Here is a 25,453-nt window from a genome sequence, read left to right on the forward strand (position 1 = left end):
AATTAAGTAAGCATGTTAAAATGTCTAAGGTAACTCCTGAACATAAACATAGAGATAATTACTTCCAAGGGAGCAGAAGTACGGAGTGGGGAAGGAATAAGCAAAAGAAGAAAAGAAAAAAGAAAATCTATTCAGAAGGTGGCAAGAAAGGACAAAAAAAAAAAAAAAAGAAAGAAAGAAAGAAAAGATAGAGAAATGGAAAGCACATAAGATGTAGAAATAAATCAAAGGAAGAAGAGCGAAGACAGAGCCTTAAGACCCTCTGCCGCCAAACGAAACATTGGGAGTTTGCACACACTCTGAAATGATGGGCATTAATTTCATACTGTTATTAACAAGGAAAACTGAGCATAAACGACCTTTGAGAATAGAAGGCTTTATTCCACAAAAGAAACTTTAACTTTTGAAGACCTATTTCTCAAAATTAGACTTTCATAGACCATTTTTAGGAGCACTCTCATGATTACTAAATTTAGAATGTGTTTTTATTCTTGTAAATTTTGGCCTTTGACTTCATCTGGAGAGTTTTTCGTGTGAACAGCTGTATCATTTGTTATTTTCTCTCCTTTTGTACCAGTCTTAATACTCCTTTTCCCCTTTGTATTTGGAAGGACCTGCTTTTTTAAGACTACAGCTAGGACACCATATTCTAGAAATAAATCAGAAAGCACAAGACCTAAAGACTTAATATAGAAAATGACACATTTTTAAAAAGGAATGCAAGCCCTCTAATATTCTGCTTCTGCAGGATCCTCAGTAGCTCCCTAGAGGGTACTTGTAAGATTCTACAGTAGATCTTTTCCGAGGTCTGTTTTTTGTTGTTTTTTCCTACATGCTACTTTCTTCCCTTTGTTCTATAATGCTTTCCCCACAGCTCTAAGCTGATTTCTTTCTTTCTTTTTTTTCTTGATTCCTCATCCTCAAATGAGGCTACTTCTTTATGTCAACAGACAGTACAGGTAGAGTTTGCTTGGGGTGAGGGTCATATCCTTCTCAGAAACACAACGGAGGGCAAGGTGGTGCGCCTGGTCCGCAGTCCAGTTTTCAGCTTACAGCGCCTGCTCCCAGCCCAGGCTTTGCCACTTATTAGCTGTGTGGCTTTGGACGAGTTGCTTAACCTCTTTATGCCTCAGTTTTCTCATCTGTAAAAGGAAGCTAAAAAATCTATCAACTTTCTGGGGTTCTTGGGAGGATTAAATGAAATGCTTTCAAAGCTCTTAGCATTGTGCGTTGCCCACGTAAACGACAGATGTCAACTGTCATCCTCCTTGTTAGCACCAGTGTGCAGGCACGCGTCTCTGTCCCAGCCGCTCAGTCCCTCACACGCCTAGAGTAGATACTCAGTATTATGAGTTGAATTATGTCCCTTAAGAGATAATGTGGAAGCCCTAAACCATGGTATCTGTGAATGTGATAATACTTGGAAATAGGGTCTTTGCAAATGTAACCAATTTAGGATGATATCATTAGGGTGAGCCCTAATCCAATATGACTGGTGTCCTTATAAGAAGTGAAGACCCAGACACGGATACACAGGAAATACCTTGTGATGATGGAGGCAGAGATGGGAGTGATGCATCTACAAGCTAAGGAACAGCAAGGATTGCTGGCAACACCAGAAGCTAAGAGAAAGGCATGGAAGAGATTCTTTCCTAGAGACTTCAGTGAGAGAATGGCCCTGCCAACCCCTTGATTTTGGACTACTAGCCTCCAGAAATGGAAGAGAATAAATATCTATTGTTATAAGCAATCTAGTTTGTGGTACTTTGTTAAGGCAGCCGTAAGAAACTAACATGCTCAGTGAGTAATTGCTGAATAACTAATGGATTGTTTCTACATGACCCCAGGGATAAATTCAGATGCAGTAGATGGAGCTTAGAGGGAGAAGATTCTTACTCTACATTAGGAAACACTTTTTTAGAGCCAAAGTAGTTCATAGGTGGGAGGATCACCTCAGAAGGTACTGAGTTCCCCTTTATGGCAAGGAATATAAACTTCTGCTGAATAAACACCTGATGGGGTTGTAGAAAGAAAATTCAAGCCATGGATAGTTGTTTAGACACTGTTCTAAAGCCGAACCGCTGCTGCGCTCGAGAGAATCCCACCCGCCAGGACCGAGCGGGCCGCCGCCCGCCGCCTCCCCCTCCCTCCCACCTCCCCCTCCCCCTCCCTCCTCCCCCCGCCCCGCACTCCCACCAGCTTCTTCCTTAGCCTGTTTGAGGTGCCGCCATCTCAGTATGTCGCAGCAAAGCGGCCCGGGTGCCTGGAGCGCGCGGCCCCGGCGGCGCAGCGGCGGCCCAGGCTCTGGCTGTGACTTTGCAGCCTGTGTGCCCAGTGCATGATCTTTTCTTTCCGTCGCAGAGCTTTTCATGGGAAGTTGGAGGCGGCTTCCTCAGGCCTGTTAGCCAGATGCCCCCCCAGGTTACACCAGTCTCATTCCTGCTTTTAAACTGGGACGCAAGGTGAGGGCCTAGCTGGCGCCCGGGACACCGCCTTTCAGCGGCGAGCAGGGCTCCAGGCCTTTGGTGTGCGCGCCCTTTGGGCACCAAAGAAAGTCCCTCAGCGGAGACCCTGATCCTGACCTGAGCTGGCTGAGAGAGTGTGACAGCCCCAGTTTTACACACATCGAGATAAATCAGAAAATCTGAGGCTCAGCTGTCCTCCCAGGAGTGCTAAGACTAAATCCAAAGATGGCGGAGGAAAACTGCTAGACAGCAGCCTTCTGCTTCCACCGAACTTCCGCGCCTTTGTGAGGGAGCTGTGTACCGACAGCCCCGGCGCGACACGCGGAACGAGGTTTCTAGGGAACCTTAATGACTGAGTTTCAATAGCGTGTGAATACAGTTTCTTCATTAAAAGTTTAGCTACTTTTACACTAAGGAAGGCCGGATGGGACGTAAATAATAAAAATAAATGCACAGTTCATAAAGATCCTGTGGCCGAAATACGGTCAGGATCACACCCTCAGTCAGGTCACATGCCCTCAGACCCAGCTGGACGCGTACCTTCCTGCCTTTCCAACAGCCCTCCTTTTCCTGGACCGTGATGGGGGCGACGACACAACGATGTCGCGGGAACTCTGGGTATCGGGGTCCATTAAGGATTAAGTGCGCTATGAAGTTAGCATTAGAAACATTTAGGACATCAGTAACTCCAGTAAAAACGGGAATATAGACGCTACACACATATGCTGCTGAAATGCAGCATGACACTATGAAAGCAATAAATGTTCCACAAACATTTTCAAGGACCTTTAATACATAAGCCAAAGAGACTCTAAACTTGGTTGTGTATATAGAGACTATATCTGAGTCATGAACAATGACATCAAAATACGGAAAAATATCTCTTTCCATCTCTCCCTACCAATGTACTATGTCCAGGGCACGAATGGTAAAAACAAGTATAATCTGTTTTTCCCCAAGTTAATGAGTCATGTCCATGTCAAGAATTTGATGGCATTAACAATTATTGAGTCAGAGTTCCAACCATGCTAGTTACAAAGAATTTAAGCCCTCCCTGACCCCAGACTTGATCTTTATGGCTCACATTCCTCCTCGCCCCGTCTACTGCTGCCAGGGGCTGGAAATTGAAGGAGCACTTGCTTCTTGGTGACTGCCCCTCAGCCTCAGACTGCATAAGGTGGATGGGCGTGGTCCATTCTGGGACTCTGGGTAAGCGTGTTATAAAGAGTTCCATGGGGACATGGTCGCAGAGAACCACAAGGACACCACCAGTGCTGCACTCAGAAATATCCCTCTTCTGTCCTCTGGGGCCCAAGGCCAGAAGAAGGATGAGGGGCTCTCCCTGACACCCCGTCCCTCTGGTGGAGGCAGGCTGAGGGAGGGGAGCACAGCCTCTGTCTTGGATCTGAGGTCTGAGAGGCCAACTATCTGACCTGAGGTACCCTGCCTATAAATATGCCTGTTACAGTGTCATGCTAGAAATGTGATATTTTAGCTCACATTGGGGTTTTCTGAGTTCACATTCAAGGTAGACTGTAGTGATGGGAGTTAGACAATTTTGGACTAATGGTTCTCTTCCTCTAGGCTCTGGATTTGTCAAAGGACGCATCTGAGGGACAGCTTCGTGAAAGCAAGGCAAAGGAACATTAGTAGGGAGTGTTGACTGTTGAAAATGCCCCCTCCGGCAGGGCATTTAAATCCAGGCAGCCCTGTTCAGCTCTTCTTGGTATTCATCCCTAGGACTCATCATTAGCTGGAAAGAAAAGAAATTTTAAATAGCAAAGCCATACAGGTTAGTGTCACTAATTCTCTTAAATGTAATTAGAATGCTTTCTTAAACTACTGAAATTTTCAAGCTATACTAGATAAAAGTTCTAGGAGATCTTTCCATTTGGCACTTATTATTCAATGAAGTAGTTAAAACAATTCTTATCAGATACTGTTTGCAATGTTTGTTACAATACAGTAAAATCCTCATCTTATTTCATCTTAAAATGTTTAATATTTTCTATTTCCTATTAATAAAAGTAAATAAGACCCTACATACAGACGAATTATTTTTGACTGCATCTACCTTCTTTTTCATTAAACATAAAAGAAAACATTAGATAGGTTCATCTCATCAAGAAATGCAGTCAATAAAATTTCACTTTTATGCTTAATAATTATTTACCAAAATTTGTAATGTATTTATGTTGTTTTAAATGTCTACTAATCATAATTAATAATAACGGAGAATAGCTTTATAAAATTATGTATGTGTTTTTGTAGTAATTTAATATGATAGGAGTTCAATAAAAGGTTTACAGTCATAAAATATGTTAAAGTAACAGTTTTATGTTCAGGGGACATCGGCAACAGCATTGACTTACAGACTGGAGGGGGCACGTGGGCGGAGCCCTGACCCAATCCCGCTCCCGAAGAGGCGGTGGACTCCGCCCCTGACCTCTGCTTTTCTCACCAAGCCCGGTGCTACCCTGAGCGCTGTGTACTCCTCGGAGCAACAAGAACATTCTAGTTTTGAGATCCTATGAGATCTCAGCTTCAACCTCAAACATTTTAAAAGTCTAATAATAGAGTATGGAAACGCGGCTGCCCTGGGTTTTAAGATATTCTGCTGTAAGTCAGTGTAAAGAAGCAGTTGCTTGAATCCTGGCAGTAACTTAAAATCCCTAGAAATTTAAGGTTCCAGATAGAAAATTACAACTATAGAACTCATTCACTTTAATTAATTTATTTATTTTTGGTGAGGAAGACTGGCCCTGAGCTAACATTTGTGCCAATTTTCTTCTACTTTATGTGAGATGCGGCCACAACGTGGCTTGATGAGTGGGGCTAGGATCTGAGCCCTCAAACCCTGGGCCGCCTAAGCGGAGCTGAACTTAACCACTACACCACAGGCCGGCCCCTCACTCACTTTAAGAAGACAGAATTCAGTAGGCATATCTTTGGATTAATGTGTTAGAGGCCATATTGAGCTCACCTGGGAGAAAGGTGGGTATATCTCACAGTGCAGCACAATGCAAAGCCAGACACTCATATTTTTCAGAAAAAAATATATTCCCAGTGTTAGGTCTTATGAAAGCCTCCGTATAAAAATGCTTCAATATTATAAATTACGTCTGTCTAATTCTTGGACTTGAATCATTATTATTTATGGGAATTATTAATAGTGATAACAAATAACCATACAAGCTAAATATCAGCACTAAGTATGTTAATAAAAGATACTCAAAACCTTTTTAACGGCAAATGAAATCAATCCTTTTCATTATTTTCTGAATTCAAAAATTGTAAAACGTGTGGCCACCCAGATGAGCCAGCCATGCTCACAGGCCAGTGAGCATCCTGCCTTGTTGTTAAATATAGATTCTGAAATTGAGAATCAGAATCAAATTCTCTTTCAATTACTGTTAGTTCTACCTTTAAAATAAATTGATCGAGGTGTAATCCTGCAAGTAACAGTTTTATATTTAAGTGATTAAGAACTACTTTCAGGAAGAATAATGGTCTCTATTTCCTTCATAATTCTAATAAGTTATCTAAATAGTCTATGTTTCACAAGCCCCAAAAGACAACCAGCATTAGCAAACTTTCTTTGGTAATCAGATGTTCAAATATATACTGTTATGAAACTAAAATTTAAGATTATTCAGTGAGTCGCCAATAAGAAAAATGAAAGCATTTCTACTGGACTTTTTAAAAAATAATAAATCTCTAGTTCTTTGCGGGCTCAGAAACTTGGGTGATGATTTATTTGTGAATATTGATTGACTATTGATTTCTTTAATTCGCCGGTTTTCTTGGAGAGTTACAGATTCACAATCAGCAGGTGAAGAAACAGGATTTGAGTGCATCTGGAGCCGAGGTGTTGAATGGGTCAGCGGCGTGGGGTCTCCGGGCACCACTGGTCTCAGTTGGGCCTAAGAGAACTGAGCACAGCAAGGCTGTTTCTGCTCAGCGCTAACGCAGAGCTGTCGGAGGTGGAAGACTCCAGGGCCAATGGCACCACTGAGAGCACTGATTCCCATGCTTTAAGGTGTCCAAGAGTCACCTGAGAATCTCATGAAATTGGATTTCATTCGGTGGCTTTGGGTGTGAGGCCTGATATTCTGCATGTCTAACAAGCTCCCAGGAGACATTGATCCTGCTGGACCACTTGGAGTAGCACAAATTTAGAGCGCTGACACTGTTCTTCCGGTTTAGAGATGAGATGTGTGGCCAGGAGTTGGAGGCCCAGGCGCTCTCATCCAGTTGGCTGCTAAGCAGCTGTAAGAATGAAAAATTACGTAACCTCTAAGGGACCTATTATCTCCTTCCGTAAAATTACAGGGCTTGACCAGGCGATGTGTCAGTCTCTTCAGAACCATCACATTTAAGGATTTTAAGATAACTCTTATTTTTATTCTGGCTGCTGTCTTCTATATTTTCCCTCATAAACAGTTAGCAAAATTAGAAAGTTTTATTGCACTGTATTACTCCCAAAGTCACCATTGAGTTGTGCTTTGTGTTCTTTGCTTTCTATTTTTTTAACGGCAATTTCCACATTCTTCCCCCATAATACTTAGAACTATATATAAGATTTGTATTTTCCTTTAATTTTAAGGAGAATTCTTATGAATATTGAGTCTGTGGGGTTAGTTATCTGTTGCCCAAATGAGAATGTAGTTCCTATTATTTCACATATTTTAGAGAAGCGTAGTATTCTTAAATACAGGGCGACCCCCTAATTGGAGCCAATCTCATACACTGCACCTCTGCTAAGTGGCAATGGCTGGAAATGGTTTCAAAGTGCATTTAACAGGGAACGAATTCTTTCCCTTCTCTGAATAGCATCTGAGTCAGCTCCTTCCTGTTTATTCCCATGATCAACACTTTTATTCAGAACTTCATTAACTCTTATCTGGACTGCTGTACTAAACTACCCACTGATGTCCCACCTGCAGCCTTTCTACTCCATAATTATTCCAATACAGTCCTGCCAGAGCAATGGTCACAAATTTCAGCAAAGTACATGCCCTTTCCAGTCAAAGTCCTGCAATGGGCCCGTCTTCAACGCCTTGCCATGGGGTCAGGTTTCCACTACTTGCCTTTACCATGGATTTTCCACACCTTTCATATCTGTGCCTCTGTTTATCCATCTCCTCTAACTTCTTCTATCTGCCTTCTATAAAACCTTACTCATCCTTCAAGACCTATTGTAAATGCCAATTCTTACTTAAAGTGTAAGATTCTCCCAGCAAGAGGTTGAACTCATATAACACCTTGCTTTCGATCCTCTTCTCTACTCAGCACCTCCTGCCCTATGTTATAATTTCTGCACGTGCTTCCCCCCACCCTCTGCTCTACAGTTCTTGGCCGTTTGTGGTATGTCTGAATTATCTTTGGAGCTCTTCCAGTGCTTTTCCAGTATCTGTATCTGTATCTGTTAAAGAAATGAGCGGATGTATAATATAGCTTCAGAATTGTTCTGTGGATCAAGATGCTCAGAAACTGCAGAAGTTTAAAAATTATTTGGCTTCTCTATTAGTTATTTTTGGCAAATTACTTAATCTCTGTGATCCCGTATTCTCTCGTATATTTTGGGGGAGGGGATAAGGGATGTCTAGTAATTCTTTTTACTCAATGAATATATTTGTAAAGCACTATGCTATATAAATGCTGGAGAAGAGGGGAATCTTGTCTTTCTGGATCAAGGTAAATCTTGTCATAGGATAAGTGTGTTTCAGATTCAATACTGTGTTGTTAAGAAAATTTTATGTATGAATTTAGAATATACAAAGATGATATAATTTATATTTAAGACTCTAAAGATGCAATGCAATTACATTGGCTTCACAATTCATGACTACACAGGGTTAACATTTTCAAAAGGAAAAGTAGAATTTCTTCCTTAAGATACCATATACCCATTTTAGGAATTCTCCCACTATTGTCTGTCATGGTTTGGGGACCTTTAATGGTGTCCTGTGCAAGATACAGTGTACATTAATTATTTTCTTAAAAAATGAAAGTGAAAAGTAAAAATATCCATAATCATTATAGAATTTGTGAACTTTGGGCACATACCAAATTGATTTTCTGTGCTTCCTAAGATTCAACATGCTGGTTAGGAGTTTTCAGCTGCAGGGCATCAGCCTTTTAGGACGCTAGGTTGCTGTATCAACACAGTATTATAATAACCATAAGAACTTTAAAAGATGGAGTTTGAGAAAACTTGTTCCATAATAAAAAAAAAATTAGCTTTAATTGACCTGTAATATTACAAAAAATTTTTAGACTAATAGAACATTAAAATACCTTAGTCTTACATAATTTTAAATATTAATTGAACTTCAGTTCCAGTCAATTCCACTACCAGAAAATATAACATTTAAGCAATTATGACTAAGCACAAATATAATAACTTAATTCAATAAGACTTTAAAAATTGCTTGAGAAATCTGTTAACTTTAGAGGAATTCTCCCATCTTTATCCACCAATCCTAATTTAAGAAAAACAGGGTTATAATTCTCCAAAGAATGTTTCCTATAATATTCTTTTCTTTTGGCACCTATATATCCCTCCACTGAGTAATGGAAAGCACATGTCTATAGAGAAATTAAAACTAGTAGATACTACCCATTATACTCATTTGAGAGCCTTATTTTGTCATAATATTCACCACTTGCTTAACACTCGTGAGACTGTTTCATGCCAGGACTTAGTTCATCAGGGAGAAAATCAATGGAAGTTTGAACGTGTTCTTAACTCCCAGGTCACATACGCTCGCGATATTCTCTTTAAGTGTCTTTCTTCAAAGGATAGAAGCATATAGCTTAGACGGCACCATTCAGATGGTCTCGGTTGAAATGAATGTAAAGGTTGTCTCTCTGTTTATTCATGGAATTACCTCTTTGATTTACTGAGGAATATAACCCAGCCTTACTGCAGATCGTGATTCTGTTCTCAGAGTGATTATTTACAGAATGACTCAGTGCAAAGCAAGAGAGTAACAACAAACCGAAAAAGCAGGTTTTGTGCTGACAGTCTTTACATCATGTTAGAAAAGCCTATGTGGGACTTTCTTCACAAATTTAAATATCTTCATAATTTAGGAAAATTATCCCCTTGGCTCCTGAAGAGAGAGCTGAAGCTGCAAGCCTGTGGAAAAGCATGTATAATCTGATAACACAGGCTATTGCCCAAAACATCCTCCTACGCTTTTACTAAAGCTCTCACTAGCTTTTGCCGTGTACCTTACGGCACGGGGACCTATCATTTAAACAGGCAGACTCCATGCGGTGGCCTCCAGAGTGGGGCGGGAGTGCTGCTGGCATTCCATGAGATGGTTTCAGGGGGTACACCAACTAACATTTTGTATTTTAATAAACACGTATTTATTTTAAAGTGTATTAGAAAAAAACACAACTAGCAAATTGAACTCACTCTATGGTTATTCTTCCTTGGGTCAAATTTTCTTTTTACATAAATTTAAGTTTAAAAAGTGTGTGCAGGGGCCAGCTCCGTGGCCGAGTAGTTAAGTTTGCGCGCTCCGCTATAGCAGCCCAGGGTTCGGATCCTGGGTGTGGACTTGGCACCCCTCGTCAGGCCACTTTGAGGCAGCGTCCCACATTCCACAACTAGAAGGATCTGCAACTAAGATATACAACTGTGTACAGGGTGGGTTTGGGGAGATAAAGCAGAAAAAAAAAATGTGTGCATTTAAAGAAAATATTGCATATTTACAGTGTAAGTGCTTCTGACAAAAGTCATGACGGAAGCTGGGAAATCTTGAAGTGGAGAAGTGAGGTGGAAAGATTGGGATCAGGTCACAGTGGTCCCGGCTCTGGGTCTGTCACTAACTAGCTGTACCACCTTAACCAAGTCAGACCTCTTTGGGCATCTGTATGACTTATTCGTAAAGAGATTGTTGGGGTGACCGCTGAGGTCCACCCAGCACCATCACTCTGTGATGTCTGTTCTCTGGTCAAATGCTGTTGTAAGAAACACCAAGCTCTGTAACACAAAAGTAAGCATTCTCAGCCTTAACACAAGATGTGCTCACTTAAAACTTGCCAGGGAAATCAGAGGCCCTACTGTGGAACTCTTTGGAGATTAAAACACTCTATTGGTAGGTTAGACCAATCCTTTGAAAAACTGGAGAAAAGCTTGATTTTTCACTTTTTTTGCACATGGGAGGGATTCCAAGTGCCTTTGGATTCTCTCACGAACATGACAACTAACAGCAGAGAGCTGTACGTGCCGTATTTCTCACATGCTACTGTCATTCTCTCTGGGAGTGAGAAGCCTGATGTCCGCTATGCAGTCAGGTGAAGGACTTCAGCAGTCAGTCATGGAAGGGGGAAAAGAAAGACGAACACCAGCTTAAGATAAAGAATTGTGTTTTAAGAAACGCGAGGAGCATGAAGCTTAAGATAACCTAAAATAGCTGGTCCGGTCTCTGGGTTTAATTTTTCCCTCTGAAAGTAGAAACCACGTTGCCCGGTTACCCATTTTCAGGGGTGATGGAATTTGCACCCCAAGTTAGCACTGTGTGCCCCTACTAAACGGCCTTGAACTCCTTCTCTGCCCAATGGCTTGGGAACACAAGTTCAAGTCAGAGTTCAAAACTGAGCACCAAAAAAGCATTTAACGCACAAAATCTCTACCAAGTAATATTTTCACAGCCAGGCTCTTTGTTGTCTAAAATAATCTCTGTAGTTGGAGAAGAGAAACACCCCTCCCTTGAAGTGGAGGTGCTGCCCCTTTTTCTCTCGCAGGGAAGACCGGCTTCCTGAAGGTTAACCATCGTGGCTTCTGACCTAGGCTAAAAAGAAGGCAGATTAGCCAATCAGATTGTGAGTGAAAAAGAGAGGCTTTTGATGATGATGATGATGAACTCTGTGAATATCTGAACTAAGCATTTTGGAAATTATCAAATTAAAGACTAAAGTGCTTTTATTTTCTATTTGACATACTAATTACATCTATTTAACCTATTCAGCTCAACAAACAAATGAACAAACACCAACAAAACCAATACAATCTATTTTTTGTGGAAATACATCTGCTTGTACTGGTGCAAAAAAATGGGAAAGATGCTATGGGCGAAAATTTTTACCTGTGATCTCTAAAAGGGCGTTTTCACAGAGCACAGCTAAACACACAACACATAAATAGAGAAATCAGCCGTCCGGAGTACCAACAACTTCATTATCTGTTGTAATTTCAAAGTAGCTTTTCCTATTCTCTTGTTAAAACTATAGACATGCATTCTTGATGTGTGATAATATTTTGATCCTTGTCATCCTCAGTTGCAGTGAGCCTCCGGCACTCGGGGAAAGACCAGGCAGGCTGGTGGAGTTGCTGCTGACTTTGGATCAGTCACTGCTGATTCAGTCTCCTCTGCAGAACAGCAGCCAGTCTTTGTCTGGTCTCGTTTACTGAAGATGCTCGGCCCCTGGGAGGATGTGGTTGGGGCAGAGTGGACAAACCTGAGCTACTGCCCCTCCGGGGCTGAGCTGAGGGTGGGGATGTGGTGGGTTTTGGCACTCCATGCAGGCTGGGGATTTTGACTCTTTTTTCAGAGTTCAGTCTTGCCAGGCTCCTCTCTCCGCAATTACTGCCCACCGCAGCAGAGGAGGTTAGGCTGCCCTGGCTGAGGGAACACGGTGACAACGGCAAGCTTCCACTGAGCTTCCTGAGCTCCAGGAGCTGTTCTCTGGCTTGACTCAAAGCCTCTGTCAGTTCAAAGCGTTCTTCACACTCTCTACGCACTGTTTCCTGAAGAAAAGTGTTCTGAAATGAGAAAAATGGGAAGAGGCATCCCTCGCTTTAAACAGTGTCCACGTGGATGGTTACTGGCACTATAACCTGAGAGCTGAGCCAGTAATCAGAGGTCTGTGCTCTCTGACGGTCGCGGTGGGTACTCTACCACATGGCACAGACAAGGCAAAAACGCAAAATCACTTGTGAAGCTGGAAAGAACTTTAAGAGGACGTTTGATTGAACCTTGCCGTTGGCAGAAGAGGAAACAAGAGCCAGCGTGACTCAGATGGTAGTGGTGGGCCTGGGGCTGGCTAACCCAGAGCATCTAGAGCCCACTTAGGGTTTCAGCTTCTCTGTGCCTAGTGTCTCCGACAGTATGTGCCACACGTGTAATATCTGATAGTTAACATCTGGAGTGTCATGAAGCATGTTATTTTATAATAAAGGTAAACTGCAATACGTATGACAAACAGATAAAACTGCCTGAGTTATAAAATTGAAAGAATAAAACATATACGTTATAGAATTTAAACAATAAAATCAGTCTGATGCTTCCTCAGGAGAGCTTATACTGATCATTTGCTGTCCCGTAAGATATATAAGAACAGCATCTTCTGCTTTCAGCTCCAGTCAGCAATCATTTATCAAGTTAGTGGAAGCTGTGGTGGATACAGTTCCTGCTCTGAAGAAGTTTGCAGCCTCATAAGTTTGAGCAGAGCCACTTTTTATGTCCCAAACAGAATCTGGAGCCAAGGGTGGAAGCTAAGGGATTTAAAAGAAGGGAGAATGTTTTAATAGCCAGAGCTGTCCAGAGGATACTCTGAGGTTGAATCTCACTTGACTGGGATATACTGGAGCAAATTTAAGCTTTAAATATATGACTGGACTGGAGATCATTAAGGCCCCTTCAAATTCTGAGACTCTAGATTTCTAGTTGAAGAGTTACCCATCTGTGGAACTCAGGAAAACATTTCAAGGCCCATGGTAAGAATTAGGTCTTGGAACTCGCCAACATCCTGACATTCATGTCTGCAGGATGTCAAAAAAGAGGTTGAAAAGTAAACAATTCATGGGGCCAGCCCGGTGACATAGTGGTTAAGTTCACGTACTCCACTTTGGTGGCCCAGGTTCACAGGTTTGGATCCTAGGCACAGGCTTACACCACTCATCAAGCCATGCTGTGGCAGAAACCCATATACAAAATAGAGGAAAATTGGCACAGATCTTAGGTCAGGGCCACTCTTCTTCAAGCAAAAAGAGGAACATCGGCAACAGATGTTAGCTCAGGGCCAACTTCCTCCCCCCACTCCCAAAAAGAAAAATAAACAATTCAAAATGGTATCCAAATAAGTGAACACAATTAAAATGATTGTGCTATAGGATTCTTCAACTAAAAATAAATTTCGATCAGGTTAGCTTATTTGTAAAAACAGCCAAGGCATTCCTAAGTATGATTCTCAGTGGAATGCAACCTCCGAACGGTTTACTGACTAATTGCTGTCAGTGGAACCAAATAACAAAGCATCAGGGAAAGGAGCATCTTCCTGTATCTGAGTTTCTTGTGATTATGTCAGAACTCTATTCAATTCCAAATTTGGTAATCAACAAGGAAGAATATGGAGCAATTCCAGATCAACAGTTGCACAGTAATTTTCCATAAAATCAGCAGCATGTCTGTGTCAGACAAAGCCTCATCATTTACATAGGTTATTAATATACATACATGACCCATATAGCCACATATTTTTTTAAATCATGGGGGTTAGTTATTTGCTTCCAGTTATTTATTTATTTATTTATTTATTTATTTGAGAAACAGGGGACCAAGGACAGTGTTTGTGGCTTTATTATCTGGTTCTCAAGCACCCTACCTGAAATACTTGTTGAAAGAGCAGGGGAGGGGGGCTAGAGAAGAAGAGTGACAAGGGGCTACGTTAGGTGTCATCTCAGCTCCATCTCCCAACAGCTATATTGGAAAGAAAGACGCTGAAGCTCAGCCCGGTTGTGTAACTTGCTGAGAGTAGCCCAGCTCCAAGGTGGTGGGGCCGGGCCTGCCTGCAGAGCCCTGCTTTGACCACCTCTGCAGCAAGCGTCTAATAATGACATCAAGCATGCAGCGGCCACTTCGGTCCAGGACACTGAAGCAATAAAAAACAGCAAGACATTTCCTCTAGTTTTGCCCAAGTTCTCTTAACTTAATCATCTAAACTTTCTTTTAAAAGGAAAAAACATCAATGCATTATGCTTCCTATCTACTAGTAGAATAAGCTGACAAATGTGTTGAAGTGATTAGATTTAAGAGGCTTTCAATAAATTAGTATAAAAATTCCCTTGATAATAAAGCTATGAGAAAGAGTTAATTTTATTTGAATATATAAAAGAAAAAATGGATAGCAGTTAACAATGAGGTCAATAAATTGGTGACATAAATAACAGGTGCACGAATATGGAAGGATAAAGTGATGGGTGATTTGATAAGAGCTCTCATTAAAAGAAAAATAAAATTCAATCCATTTACTAAAATTAAATTCAATTCTCAAAGGAAAGGAGTAGTACTCCACGGAAAACATCCATAAAGCAAGTCACTTAAAAGCTATTTCAACCAGGTGACACCCTACTAAAGGAGGACATGAGAAGGTGGAGTGAACCCAAAGATGTCCCTATACCAGTACAATGGAGCAAAGTGCTGCCAGCTCCAGACTGCACCTTGAAAGGGCCGCTCACCATCTTGGTGTGGGCCCACTGCTCTGGAACTCATCCCTCTTCAAGGCTATTAGCTTCCAGAGCAAAGGACTAATTCTCTTTCTTCTATTATTTCCCAAACCATGAGGACCTTTGAACTGAAGACAGGACCCAAAGTTGGGACTTCTATTTTTGTCTGTGCCACAAACACTCAAATGTCAGGTGAAGCTCTCAGTATCTGCATATCCTCTGCCACCATGACCTCCTCCTTTAAAATCGAGATTATAACTCAGTTTTGTACAGGCAGTTCAAACGTTATAATTTATTCAATCATGGAGTAAAAAAACAGAAATGGAAGACATCAAGTTTAGGGGTTGCTATTTCAGGATGGAGTGTGTGTGACAGGGCATGACAGGAACACATGTGGATGTGACTAGAGTCAGGAAGGCACATTAGCGGAAAATTCCATGGAATTTCCGTGGAAAAGAATCATTCACTCGTGGTTAGATTGTTTTCAGCAATTTAGGCAAAATGTTCGTTTTTTTGGAAGTTTGTGTTGTTGCAGAATTTTAATAGATGTTTTTATCGAACAACATGGAAAATGTGTACGATGGAATATGTTCAGTAAGATTGAAAATCATGGGCAAATGTGAGAATAATGAGTGAAGCCACAGCATTCTAAACGTTTTAGCCCTATGTCATCGCTGGCCCTGTTTTAGCATGGTAAAACAATGTCACTGGATTGCAGCTAAAGTGGAAGTCAAAATGGAAAGGGAGGCTTGAGCCAGGTGGAGACGGGCAGTGGGGTTTGCCAGGCAAGGAGGGCAGTGAGAGAGGACGGGGCACATCTTGGGATGACACATGGCTTTGGATGACTCAAGGGCAGGCTGCACAAGGGGAGGAGAGACCAGGACCGAGGCAAGGAGGGGTGAGCAGTGTCAGATCAAGGACAACTTTGGTAACAGGCTAATACCAGAATTTTAACTTAATTCTGAGGGCCATATGGAGTCATTGAAAGGTTTATTTCAAGCAGGGGGCTGGCATGGTCAAATTTGCATTAAAGAAAGATTCCTTTGCCAACTGTGGAAAATGGCCCCGAGTAGGGCAAGATGGGAAGCAGGAAGGCCAGGAGGAGGCCAGAGTGTTCCCAGAGGAGACTCCTCCCCCGAGTGCCCTCTGGTTAGGGGCATCTAGGGAGGGAGAACCAGTGTTCCTTGAGCTCTACAGATTGGTGAAGAGTATATAGATGTGTCTGCAACATTTTCAGATGAAGGCCACTTTGAATGGGCTTAAAATATGGCTTAACTGCACTCCCACTGGGTAAGCAAATGTCAAAATGAAAATATAAATCAGTTCACCATCTGCTTGAAGCTTCTAATATTAAAAAATGGCCAATTTGCCCCACTCTTTGCAATGTAAGAGTGGCTTATTTTTATGTTTGTTTTCGTTTTTATCCTGAGAGACAGCTGGATTGCTTTCAATCCCAAAAACAGTGGAAGAAGCAAGAGAAGGGTTTGCTGGGTAGCTTGATCATCCCATTTGTGATGGCCATCAGCTGCATTTGGCATAAGTCGGGGGAGCGTGCCAGGAAAGCGGTCCTGAGTGAGGAATCAGCACAGGTGGCTGTATTTGTCCACGCTTTATACCCAGCGAGGTGGGAGCCGGGCATGGCACCATCGGATTACAGCTTCCACCCACCCAGACTAGGTGTGTCCCAGGGTGAAAGGGTGGCTGGCCAACTGGGTGGGGAGCTGAGGTGAAAGGAAACTGTGGAAGAGGTGTGGAAACCAGAAAGAGGAGTACGAGTGAGCAAAGGACATGCCCAAACTTCCGTTTAAGGCTCCTGTTCAACTGATCTGATCAGCTCAAAACACCGCAGGAAAACGGTGGAAAGGCAGGGATGAGAATCTGAATAAATTTCCGGGAAAGAAGTTAAGATGGATGTCAGGCAGGTTGTTCTTAAAATTGTATTTCTGTGCTTTCAAACATAATGGACCCCATGAGGTGACGGCGGCAGACACCCCAGAGCGGAAGAGGAGACAGGGCGACAGCCCTCCGACCTCTAGGCTTCAAAGGCTGGTTTGCAGATGGTGGAGGAAGAGCCCACAAAGACACAGTGTTCGGGAATTACTTTTCTAAGTCAATAATCTAACTTTAAGATTTAATTCATATTCATAAACACAACAAAAGCAATTTCTTCATATTTTTTCTCATTCTGTAGATTTTCTGGCAACTATACTCTGCGTCTCCAACATGTCAGACCGCCCAGGCTGGATCTCCCTCTCTGCGGCCGGAGACTCTCAGTCTGAGCCCCCATTTGCCCCAAGCCCCAAGGCGAAGGTTCTTGGGTTGGCAGTTCAGCCATCCTCCCTGCCAGCCAGCCCTCGGAGTAGCCGCTGCCACTAAGAGCTTCTCTGAGCCCCTGCTCCCCGTGCAGACAGAGGTTAGAGAACTTCCACTGACCCCTTTCCTCTTTGAAAGAGACTCAGATAGTCTAATTTTATTCCGTCTCAAAGTTGAGAACCACTCCTTTGTTAATTTGGTTTCTCACAAAGGGAATCACCAGAGAAATGTATGCCATTTTCTATCAATTAAATATGCAAGTATAATAAATGCATAACCTAAAACTAAGCAAATTCTTGCAAAAAAGCTACTTGTGTTTGCAAACACCACATATTCCCAAAATTTAATCTTAGAGTTTACATAAATCCATCCTTGCCAGATTTATTAGTAATCTTTCCTAAATAAATTTTTTTCTTTTTTTAAAAAAATAGATTTTATATTTGGAAAATACTCAAAAACACCAAAAAGTTTTAAAGTCATCCACAATCCTAAAATTTTTAAAAAGTATGTAAGAAGTGAAGCCCCTGCCCTTCTCTTCCTCCCCTGAAATGATAATCACTGTAAATAGTTTGGGGAAAATTCTTCCTTTCTCCATATCATGTCTGTGTCTGTAACCCTACAAAGAAACATATGTACTCTCCTATTTTGTTTTTTAAACAAAAGCAGATCCAAGAAGCCAAGAGATGGTCAGGTGAACCAACAGAAACAGCTGCTGTAAAGAAAGTGAGTACATATCTACAATCCATTAGCCACAATTTTGACATCCCAAAAGCTCTGAAAAGAAACATCTGTGTAACTTACAGCCTTTGGTAATGAAACCTAGCTGGACTGATAATCCCATGTATTTAGCTCAGAAGGGCCATTCCTACGTTTCACTGCAGAAATATGAATGTCATTGCAGGGAGGGGCTGCCCTAGATATCCAGGGAGATACGCACTGTACTAACTTTCTAAAATTCAAAATAATTTGAATTCCAGAACCCATCCGAAACCAAAGTTTTTGTATAAGGGATTGCGGACCTGTGTAAGTTGCATGCTCCCCTCTTTGAATACGTTCTTTCCTTGCTGGCCTTCTCCTCTGGTTTTCCTCCTACCTCACTACATGTTCCTTCTCCGGCAGTATGGCTGGGTTGTTCTCCTCCCAGCCTCTGAAAGCCAGAGTGCCTGTTCTCAGCCCCCTTCTCTCTCACCTCCTCCCCTGGGTGATCTCATTCAGTCCCAAGGCTTTAGTATCAGCTGCATGTGGATGTCTCCAAAATCAACGTCTCTAGTCAGTCTTCCCCATGAACATACGCTCGTCCAACACCTCTGTCTGGCTATCTGATAGACATATGAAGAGTAACACGTCCCAAATCAACTCTCCACCTTCCACCCCAGTTGTATTCCTTTATAAGTGTTTCCCATCTTGGTAAATGGCACCTTGACTCACTCAGTTACTGAGATTCCAAACTTTGGAGTTTGGAGTTATCCTTGACCCGTCTTATGCTTTTACATTATCCAAGCCACCAGCGACTTCTGTGGCCTCCACCTGGAAAATATATGCCAAATCTGGGCACTTCTTACTTCCTTTACCACTATGACCTTCAAAGCTTTTCTAGGTCTTTTCAAGAGCCTTGTAATAGGTCTCCCCTCTTTTCTTCTCCCCAACTTCAACCTATTTTCCATACAGCATCTGAGTTATCCTCTAAAGATAAATCAGATGTCACTTCCTTGTTCAGAATTCCCATGTGGCTTTCCATCACACTTGGAAAACCATCCAAAGACCCTGCAGAGACTCCGCAACCTCCAACCTTGCTTTCGACCGCTGCTCTCCTTGCCCACTTGGCTCCAGCAAAGCTTGCTGACTTCCTTACGGTTTCTTGAAGGCTCCTTGCTACAGGGCCTTCACACTTCCCTCTGCCTGCAATGTTCTTTTCCTCACTTCGGGTCTGCTTGAATGTTGCCTCCTCAGAGAGGCCTCTGACCACGCCATCTAACACAGTACTTCTCCTTCAGAAAGTATCCCTTTACTCTACTTTACCTTTCTTCTTAGCATCTATTTAAAAAAACGCGTTTACATGTTAAATGAATGCATCAACCACTGTAATGGGTGCACAGAGGTGCCTAAGCTGGCTCTGGGGTTTTGTGGGTTAATGGAGGAGCTCTCCTTTTATTCAGACTTGGAGAATAAATAGAAGTGTGTCAGGCACTTGTTACTAAAGTTTAAGCTAGAATCTACTTTGTCTTCATTCTTTCATTTCTCATAATCTTAAAAAGATCTCATTAAGGTTCACGTTCAGTTGCTTGTTTTACTTACAGCTTTCCTGGTTTTTCTTGTATAACCTTGTCCTTTATCCTTTCCTCTGTCACCTATCAGGTCCTTTTATGCTTTACTTTTTCCCATTATTTTGAATTATTTTTAAAAATTAAAGTAATATATTATACTTAGTTAAAAACTAAAATAATACTATTAAATTATAGTGAAAAAAGGCACCCCTTCACACTTTCAAGTCCTGCCTCCCAAGAACAACCATTTTCAGGTTTTAAAGCTGTTTCTCGTGATACTTCTCTGGATATTTCTAAATAATATCACCACACAGCTATATCATGGTTTTCCTCCTTCGAAATCATTATCTACTGATTTCAGAGAACAGAATTAGCTTTCTATTGCAACTCCTAACAGGTGTTTCTCCTCTCCCCACGGGGAGATGTTTCTCCTCCCCTGGGAGAAGTTTCTATCACAATTTTCTTGGGAAATCTTCCCAATTTCTGTCACAATTTTTAGTCAAATCTATATTCTGCTGTATGGGATTATAGCATATAAACATTATGCACGCCTGAGCCATGCAGTGTGCTATGATTGCATTTCCTTCTTTGCACAGCGTCCTTCCAGAGGTAATTATTGTCCCATTATTTATCTGCTTAGGTACTTAGGTGTTGATTACTAATCTTTCACCAAAGCCAACTTACAGAAATGTCAATATCCTCTCCACATGTGATCTCTCAGTTTCTCTTTGTTCTTGGAGACATACTTCTAAAAACCCTCCAGTGTTTTCCTTAGCCCCACCTGGTTGTTCTCTAAACCTGCTGTTCTGTGAGTTCCTGCTGTAATTGTTGGACTTCTTCCCGCCATCATCCTGGGGATTCCCTCCATCTCTCCCCCACGTTGGAACTCTTACTCCCTGATTCCTGTAGCTTTTCGTTTCTTAGTTTACTCCCTCATATATCCTCTAACAGCTTTCTGAGAAAGGCTGCAAGGGAAATATCATTTTTGAGAACTCTAATGTCTGAAAATATCCTTTTTTGACAGGATATGGAATTCTAGGTTGAAAATAATTTTCTTCCAGAATTTGGAAGCCATCGTCTTCTACTTTCTGCTGTTGCTGTTAAGAATTCTGATGCCATTTTGATTCCTGATTCTTTTTAAGTGACCTTTTTTCCCTGGAAACTTTTAAGTACTTATCTATATCCTTAAGGTATTGCCATTTCATAATAAAGTGCTTTGGTGAGGTCCCTTTGCCATCCATTATGCTGGGTGGACCCGTTCAATATAGCAATGGATGTCCTTCAGTTCTTGAAAATATTCTTGATTAGCTCCTGGATGGTTTCCTCCCTTCTCTGTTCTCTGTTCTCCGTTTCTGGAACTCCTATTAGTAGAGCATTAGATATCCTAGCTTGATCCTCTAATTTTCTTTTCTTCTCTCTCTCTCTTTGCTTTTTTCTTCTACTTTCTGAGAGATGTCTTCTTCTCTGTTATCTAACCCAAATATTGAGTATTTTACTTCAGCTTTCATATTTTAATATTCATTCTTGTTCTTTCTTCATAGCCTCCTGTTCAAGTTTCACGGATGCAATATCTTCTCTTTTTTCTCTGAAGATATTAATTATGCTCTTTCTTGAAGCTCACTTTTGCTGCCTGCATTGTTTTGTATCTTTTTCTTCTGAGTTCTTTTGTGCTTATCTGTTTGATCCTGGTTTCTGTCTTTCATATTAGAGGTCTTCCTAAAATGTTTGGTGATGTTTGGCTGTTAGTGTGTAAAAATGAGTCTCCAAGATGTTACTGGAAGCTCTGTGTGTCTAGGTGGGGGCTTATAGACTGAACACGGATATTGCCATTTCATGGGGAGACCTCAATTGTTAGTATCCACACGTCTTTTCTTCTCCAAAGAGAGCTCTTCCAGTTTTCTGGCTATTCACATATAAGCATGGTTGTCTGTCTTCTGAGAAGTGAGCAGGTGATTTGGACTAGGACGTCTCACCCCTTTAATATATGGACTTCTGCTCTAGCCTCATCTCATTACTTTGCTGTCTCGTATCCTCAGGATCAAAGCCTCTCATGCTCAGTTTCTCTAGAGCGTAAACCTTTGGTATCATGCACGGATGGTGGATAGGGGCTGCTTGGGTGTTAGTGAGGGCATCTGAGGATCTACACGCTCCTTTTACAATCATTCAAACAGTCCTGTTTTCTCACGTGGAACAGCACTCTTCTCTCCCTCTTCAGAGGTACCTGGTGTCTCCAAATCCTGAGCTTTTCCCGTGTTGTGTCACACCGTTGGGTTTGCTCCTTTTAGGATTCCACCCCAGTCCTACAGGCATTAGACTTCAATAGCCTGTAGTCTACTAATTACCTCTCATCCATACTGTGCTTTCCATTTTCCAAAATTTGGTCCACATCTTTTTCATTTCATCCTTCCTCTCCTGTTCTCTTTTCCTTGTGAATTTATTCACTTTTTATTAATTTCCTTTCATTTTAGTGGTGTTTTGGGATGAAGCAGAGATAAACATATGTATTCAATTCTCCAGGTTTAACCAAGAGCATTCCTTTCTATTTTTAAACATCTTTCGTCTGCATCAGATGGCTACAGGAATTAGTAGAATTTAAAACGTCTGCTCCTTGTTTCCCTTATCTGTAGTCTTAAGACAACTAAAATCCTGAACTCTTTGTACTGGTTTTTCTTTGGTAGTTGTATGTGAATTTTTTTTTTTTTTTAACTTACCACATTTTTCCTCTGGATCACAAGACCCCACACTGTCTTGAAAGGACTTACATGGAGCCAGGAGGAAGGAAAACTGGCAGCAAGAATCAGGTGATGTATTTTAACCTGGTTTTAAATGATAATACCTATTCTCTAACGTATTCTGTTTATTTTCTGAAGTCCTTTTTTTTCTTTAAATATTCCAGTTTTTTATGTGTGTGTCTTCGCTGTATGAAGAATTTTCAGGGGCCCCGTTTCGTATTTACATTTACCATACAGATTCGCTTTCCGTCCCTCTCTTCTTATCGCCCTGCACCTTTGTGCTCCACCTTCCTCAGCCCTGTGCGTCCGCGGACGCTCTCTAGCAGTCCTGCCGCGCAGGGTGCCTGTTTTGCCCTGTAGAGGCTATGGCTTCCCTCCCATCCTTAAGAACTTTCTTCATACAATTAAATACAAAGTCCCTCCATTCTCTGGCCTCCTGAAAGAGAGCAGGGCTTCCTACCCTTAATTAGCTTCCTTATTAGACCATTAATTTATTTTCATTCTAATGGGAATTTGTTCCCCATTTAAATGCAGCTTTATTTCTCCAGAACCTGAGAAATTTCAAGTGTCCGGAATGCACGATCAGAATAATAGAGCTTTTCACTTTACATGCTACAATCTCTATTCTTTCTGGCTCATAACTCCTCTCACTTTTATTGGCTCATTTCGTATTCTTGTAAGAATATTGTGGACTTCGGCGTGCTCAACCAGAGAAGCAGCCTTAATTATTTACTCCCACAGTTCAATTGTAATTATTTAACATCCAGTGGAGAATTCAGTCGTGTTCCCGCGCCAGCGGCTCCCCCCGCCCCCCTCCCCCCCCCCCCCCCCCCCCCCGTCCCCAACAGCTGAAGAAAGTCTGCCCTTTGTGTGTCCTGAGGTAACTGTGCTTCTGGAAGGATCCCTTTCTACTCCCTAGGAATGATCTGTGATCATTTATATACCAACCCAGTGTCTTGTATCTTTGAAAAGTCAGCATTTTTTAAAAAAATAAAACTTCATCTCTAAGTGGTTTCCTTTTACAACTAATGAGCAGGAAGAGCTCCAAATGCAGCTCCTTTAGTCTGATAAATACATTCATTCTTCACTTTTCATCTAGCTCCTTTTGCCAAAATTACCTCCAGAGGCCCTGAGGTTGGTAGTTCTAAAATGGCTGCCAGCGATTCCTTGTGCAATCCCGTTGCTTTGACTGGACTGGACTTACTGACTCATTTATAACGAATAGAATACAGTGGAAGCAGTGGGATGTCACTTCCAAGGTTCAGTTACAAAGACTGGCTTCTATCCCGTGCAGCTTCTCTTGCACTCTCTCATTCTCGCTCACTTGCTTGTTCTGCGGGAAGCCAGCTGCCAAGTCATACGGTGAGATCCCCATTGCAAGGAACTGAGGGAGGCCTCTCACCAATAGCCAGCAAGGTGCTGAGGCTCTCGTCCCAACAGCCTGTGAGGAGATCAATCCTGCTAACAACCAGAAACTGAGCCTGGAAGCCAGTCCTCCTCCAGTGGTGCCTTTAGATGAAACTGCAGCCCCTACAGCCTGACACCCAGCTCATGAGAGGCCTGGAGCTGGAGGCACAGAGCCAAACCACCTTCAGACCTCTGACCCACAGAAACTGTGGGATCATAAATGTTTGTTGTTTGAAGCCACTGAATTTGAGGAGAATTTATTGTGTAGTAATGGATAACAATATAGGCCCTTAGGCCAATTTTTTAGCTTTTAGTCTATGCTTTTTATATGATAAATTTCTGTTTAGGTCATTTTCCTCTGATGTCAATTTAATTACTCAGATAAGATTTTCTTTCAATTCCTCTTTGAGAGTAGGGAATGGCCATCGTCAGTCTTGTTCATAATTGCATATCTAGTTCCTGGCACAGTGCCTGGTACCTGGACAGATGCTCAATACACAGATACTGGATTTGACTCTTCTGTCTTTTTCTACTTGTTCTAGTTTCTAAGTTACTCCTCACCTTCCACATTGCCATTTCTTTTGGGATTTAAGAGTGAGAAAACCTGCTGGTCTAGTTGTCTTGAGCTTTCTCTCCTTTAACTTGCGGTCCCTTCTCTAGAACGCCAACACTGCTGTCTCGTTTGAAGCAAATTTGCATCACCTTTCGCCTTCTCAGGGTTTCTCCAGTGGGGCCGAGTCTCCTGGCTGGGGAAGCAGCTCCCTTTATCAGGGAGGTTTTGCTTCTGTGTTCCATCATGAGACACTCAATCGTCTGACCCCCTGACCATCTGACGGACTGTGTAGTGTGTTTATTGTTATTTTAAGAGTAAAAAAAAATGAGGCTGGAGATATTGAGTGCTAAGCCTGAGGGTCGCTTTGAAATTTAGAAGCAGAATCGCTAGAACTCAGGTTTCCTGAACAAGGAAACACCGTACCATGTAGATTCCAATATGAATCTGGGCTCCACCATGTTGCGTGACCTTATGGAAGTTATTCAACCTTCTGGAGTCAGTTCCTCATTTGTCACATGGGAATAATTTCTACTTCATAGGGTTGTTTTAGGCAATATTCTTGATCCAGTATTCTGTCCATGCCCCAGTTTAACTTAAATGTATAACTTGTTTGCAACAGGTTCACTTCATAATTATAATGATGGCATAAACTTTTAATTTTGATTGATAGTTTAAGTATAGCAAGAATATGGTATATTTAATTGTTAATAATCAATATTGTTATCAGCACTTTCCTTTTATTCTTTTTTAAGATGCCAATGAAACCAACAAAAATATTACTTATTAACATTCAGAATCTTCCTTCATTTGCCTTTATTTGCTATACTGATATAAGCAGGATCAAATATTCTAATGTGACATAATGTTGGGGATTAGAGAAGGGATTCATTGCTCTACTGTCTGATATAACAAAGTACCATAGACCAGGTGGCTCAAACACTCAAACAAAATTTATTTCTCACCATTCTGGAGGCTGGGAAGTCCCAGATCAAGGTGCCAGCAGATTCAGTGTCTGGTGAGAGCTCTCTTCCTGATTCACAGACAACCATCTTTTTGTTGGGTCCTCACAGGGCAGAAGGCAGGAGGGAGCTCTCTGGGACCTCTTTCATAAAAGCACTAATCCTGTTCATGAGGGCTCCACCTTCAAGAACTAATCACCTACCAAAGGTCCCAGCTTCAAACTGAGGATTAGGTTTCAACACATGAATTTTGGAGGGGCATGAACATTCAGTCTATAGCATCCACTATTTCTAAAC

General features: G+C 41.8%; 1 protein-coding gene across 4 annotated transcripts in view; it reads right to left on the reverse strand.

The window, feature by feature from the left end:
• Positions 1 to 11,694: 11,694 nt before the first annotated feature.
• Positions 11,695 to 25,453, reverse strand: part of LEKR1 (leucine, glutamate and lysine rich 1) — a 189,814-nt gene continuing 176,055 nt past the window's right edge. For all 4 annotated transcript variants that reach the window (XM_070509609.1, XM_070509607.1, XM_070509608.1 and 1 more), the window contains one exon: positions 11,695 to 12,246. In XM_070509609.1, coding sequence (XP_070365710.1) covers positions 11,833 to 12,246 — 414 coding nt within the window. In that variant the 3' untranslated portion in view covers positions 11,695 to 11,832. The remainder of the gene's footprint in view (positions 12,247 to 25,453) is intronic.

The sequence above is a fragment of the Equus asinus genome, chromosome 5 (assembly GCF_041296235.1).
Source record: "Equus asinus isolate D_3611 breed Donkey chromosome 5, EquAss-T2T_v2, whole genome shotgun sequence".
Taxonomy (NCBI): Eukaryota; Metazoa; Chordata; class Mammalia; order Perissodactyla; family Equidae; genus Equus; species Equus asinus.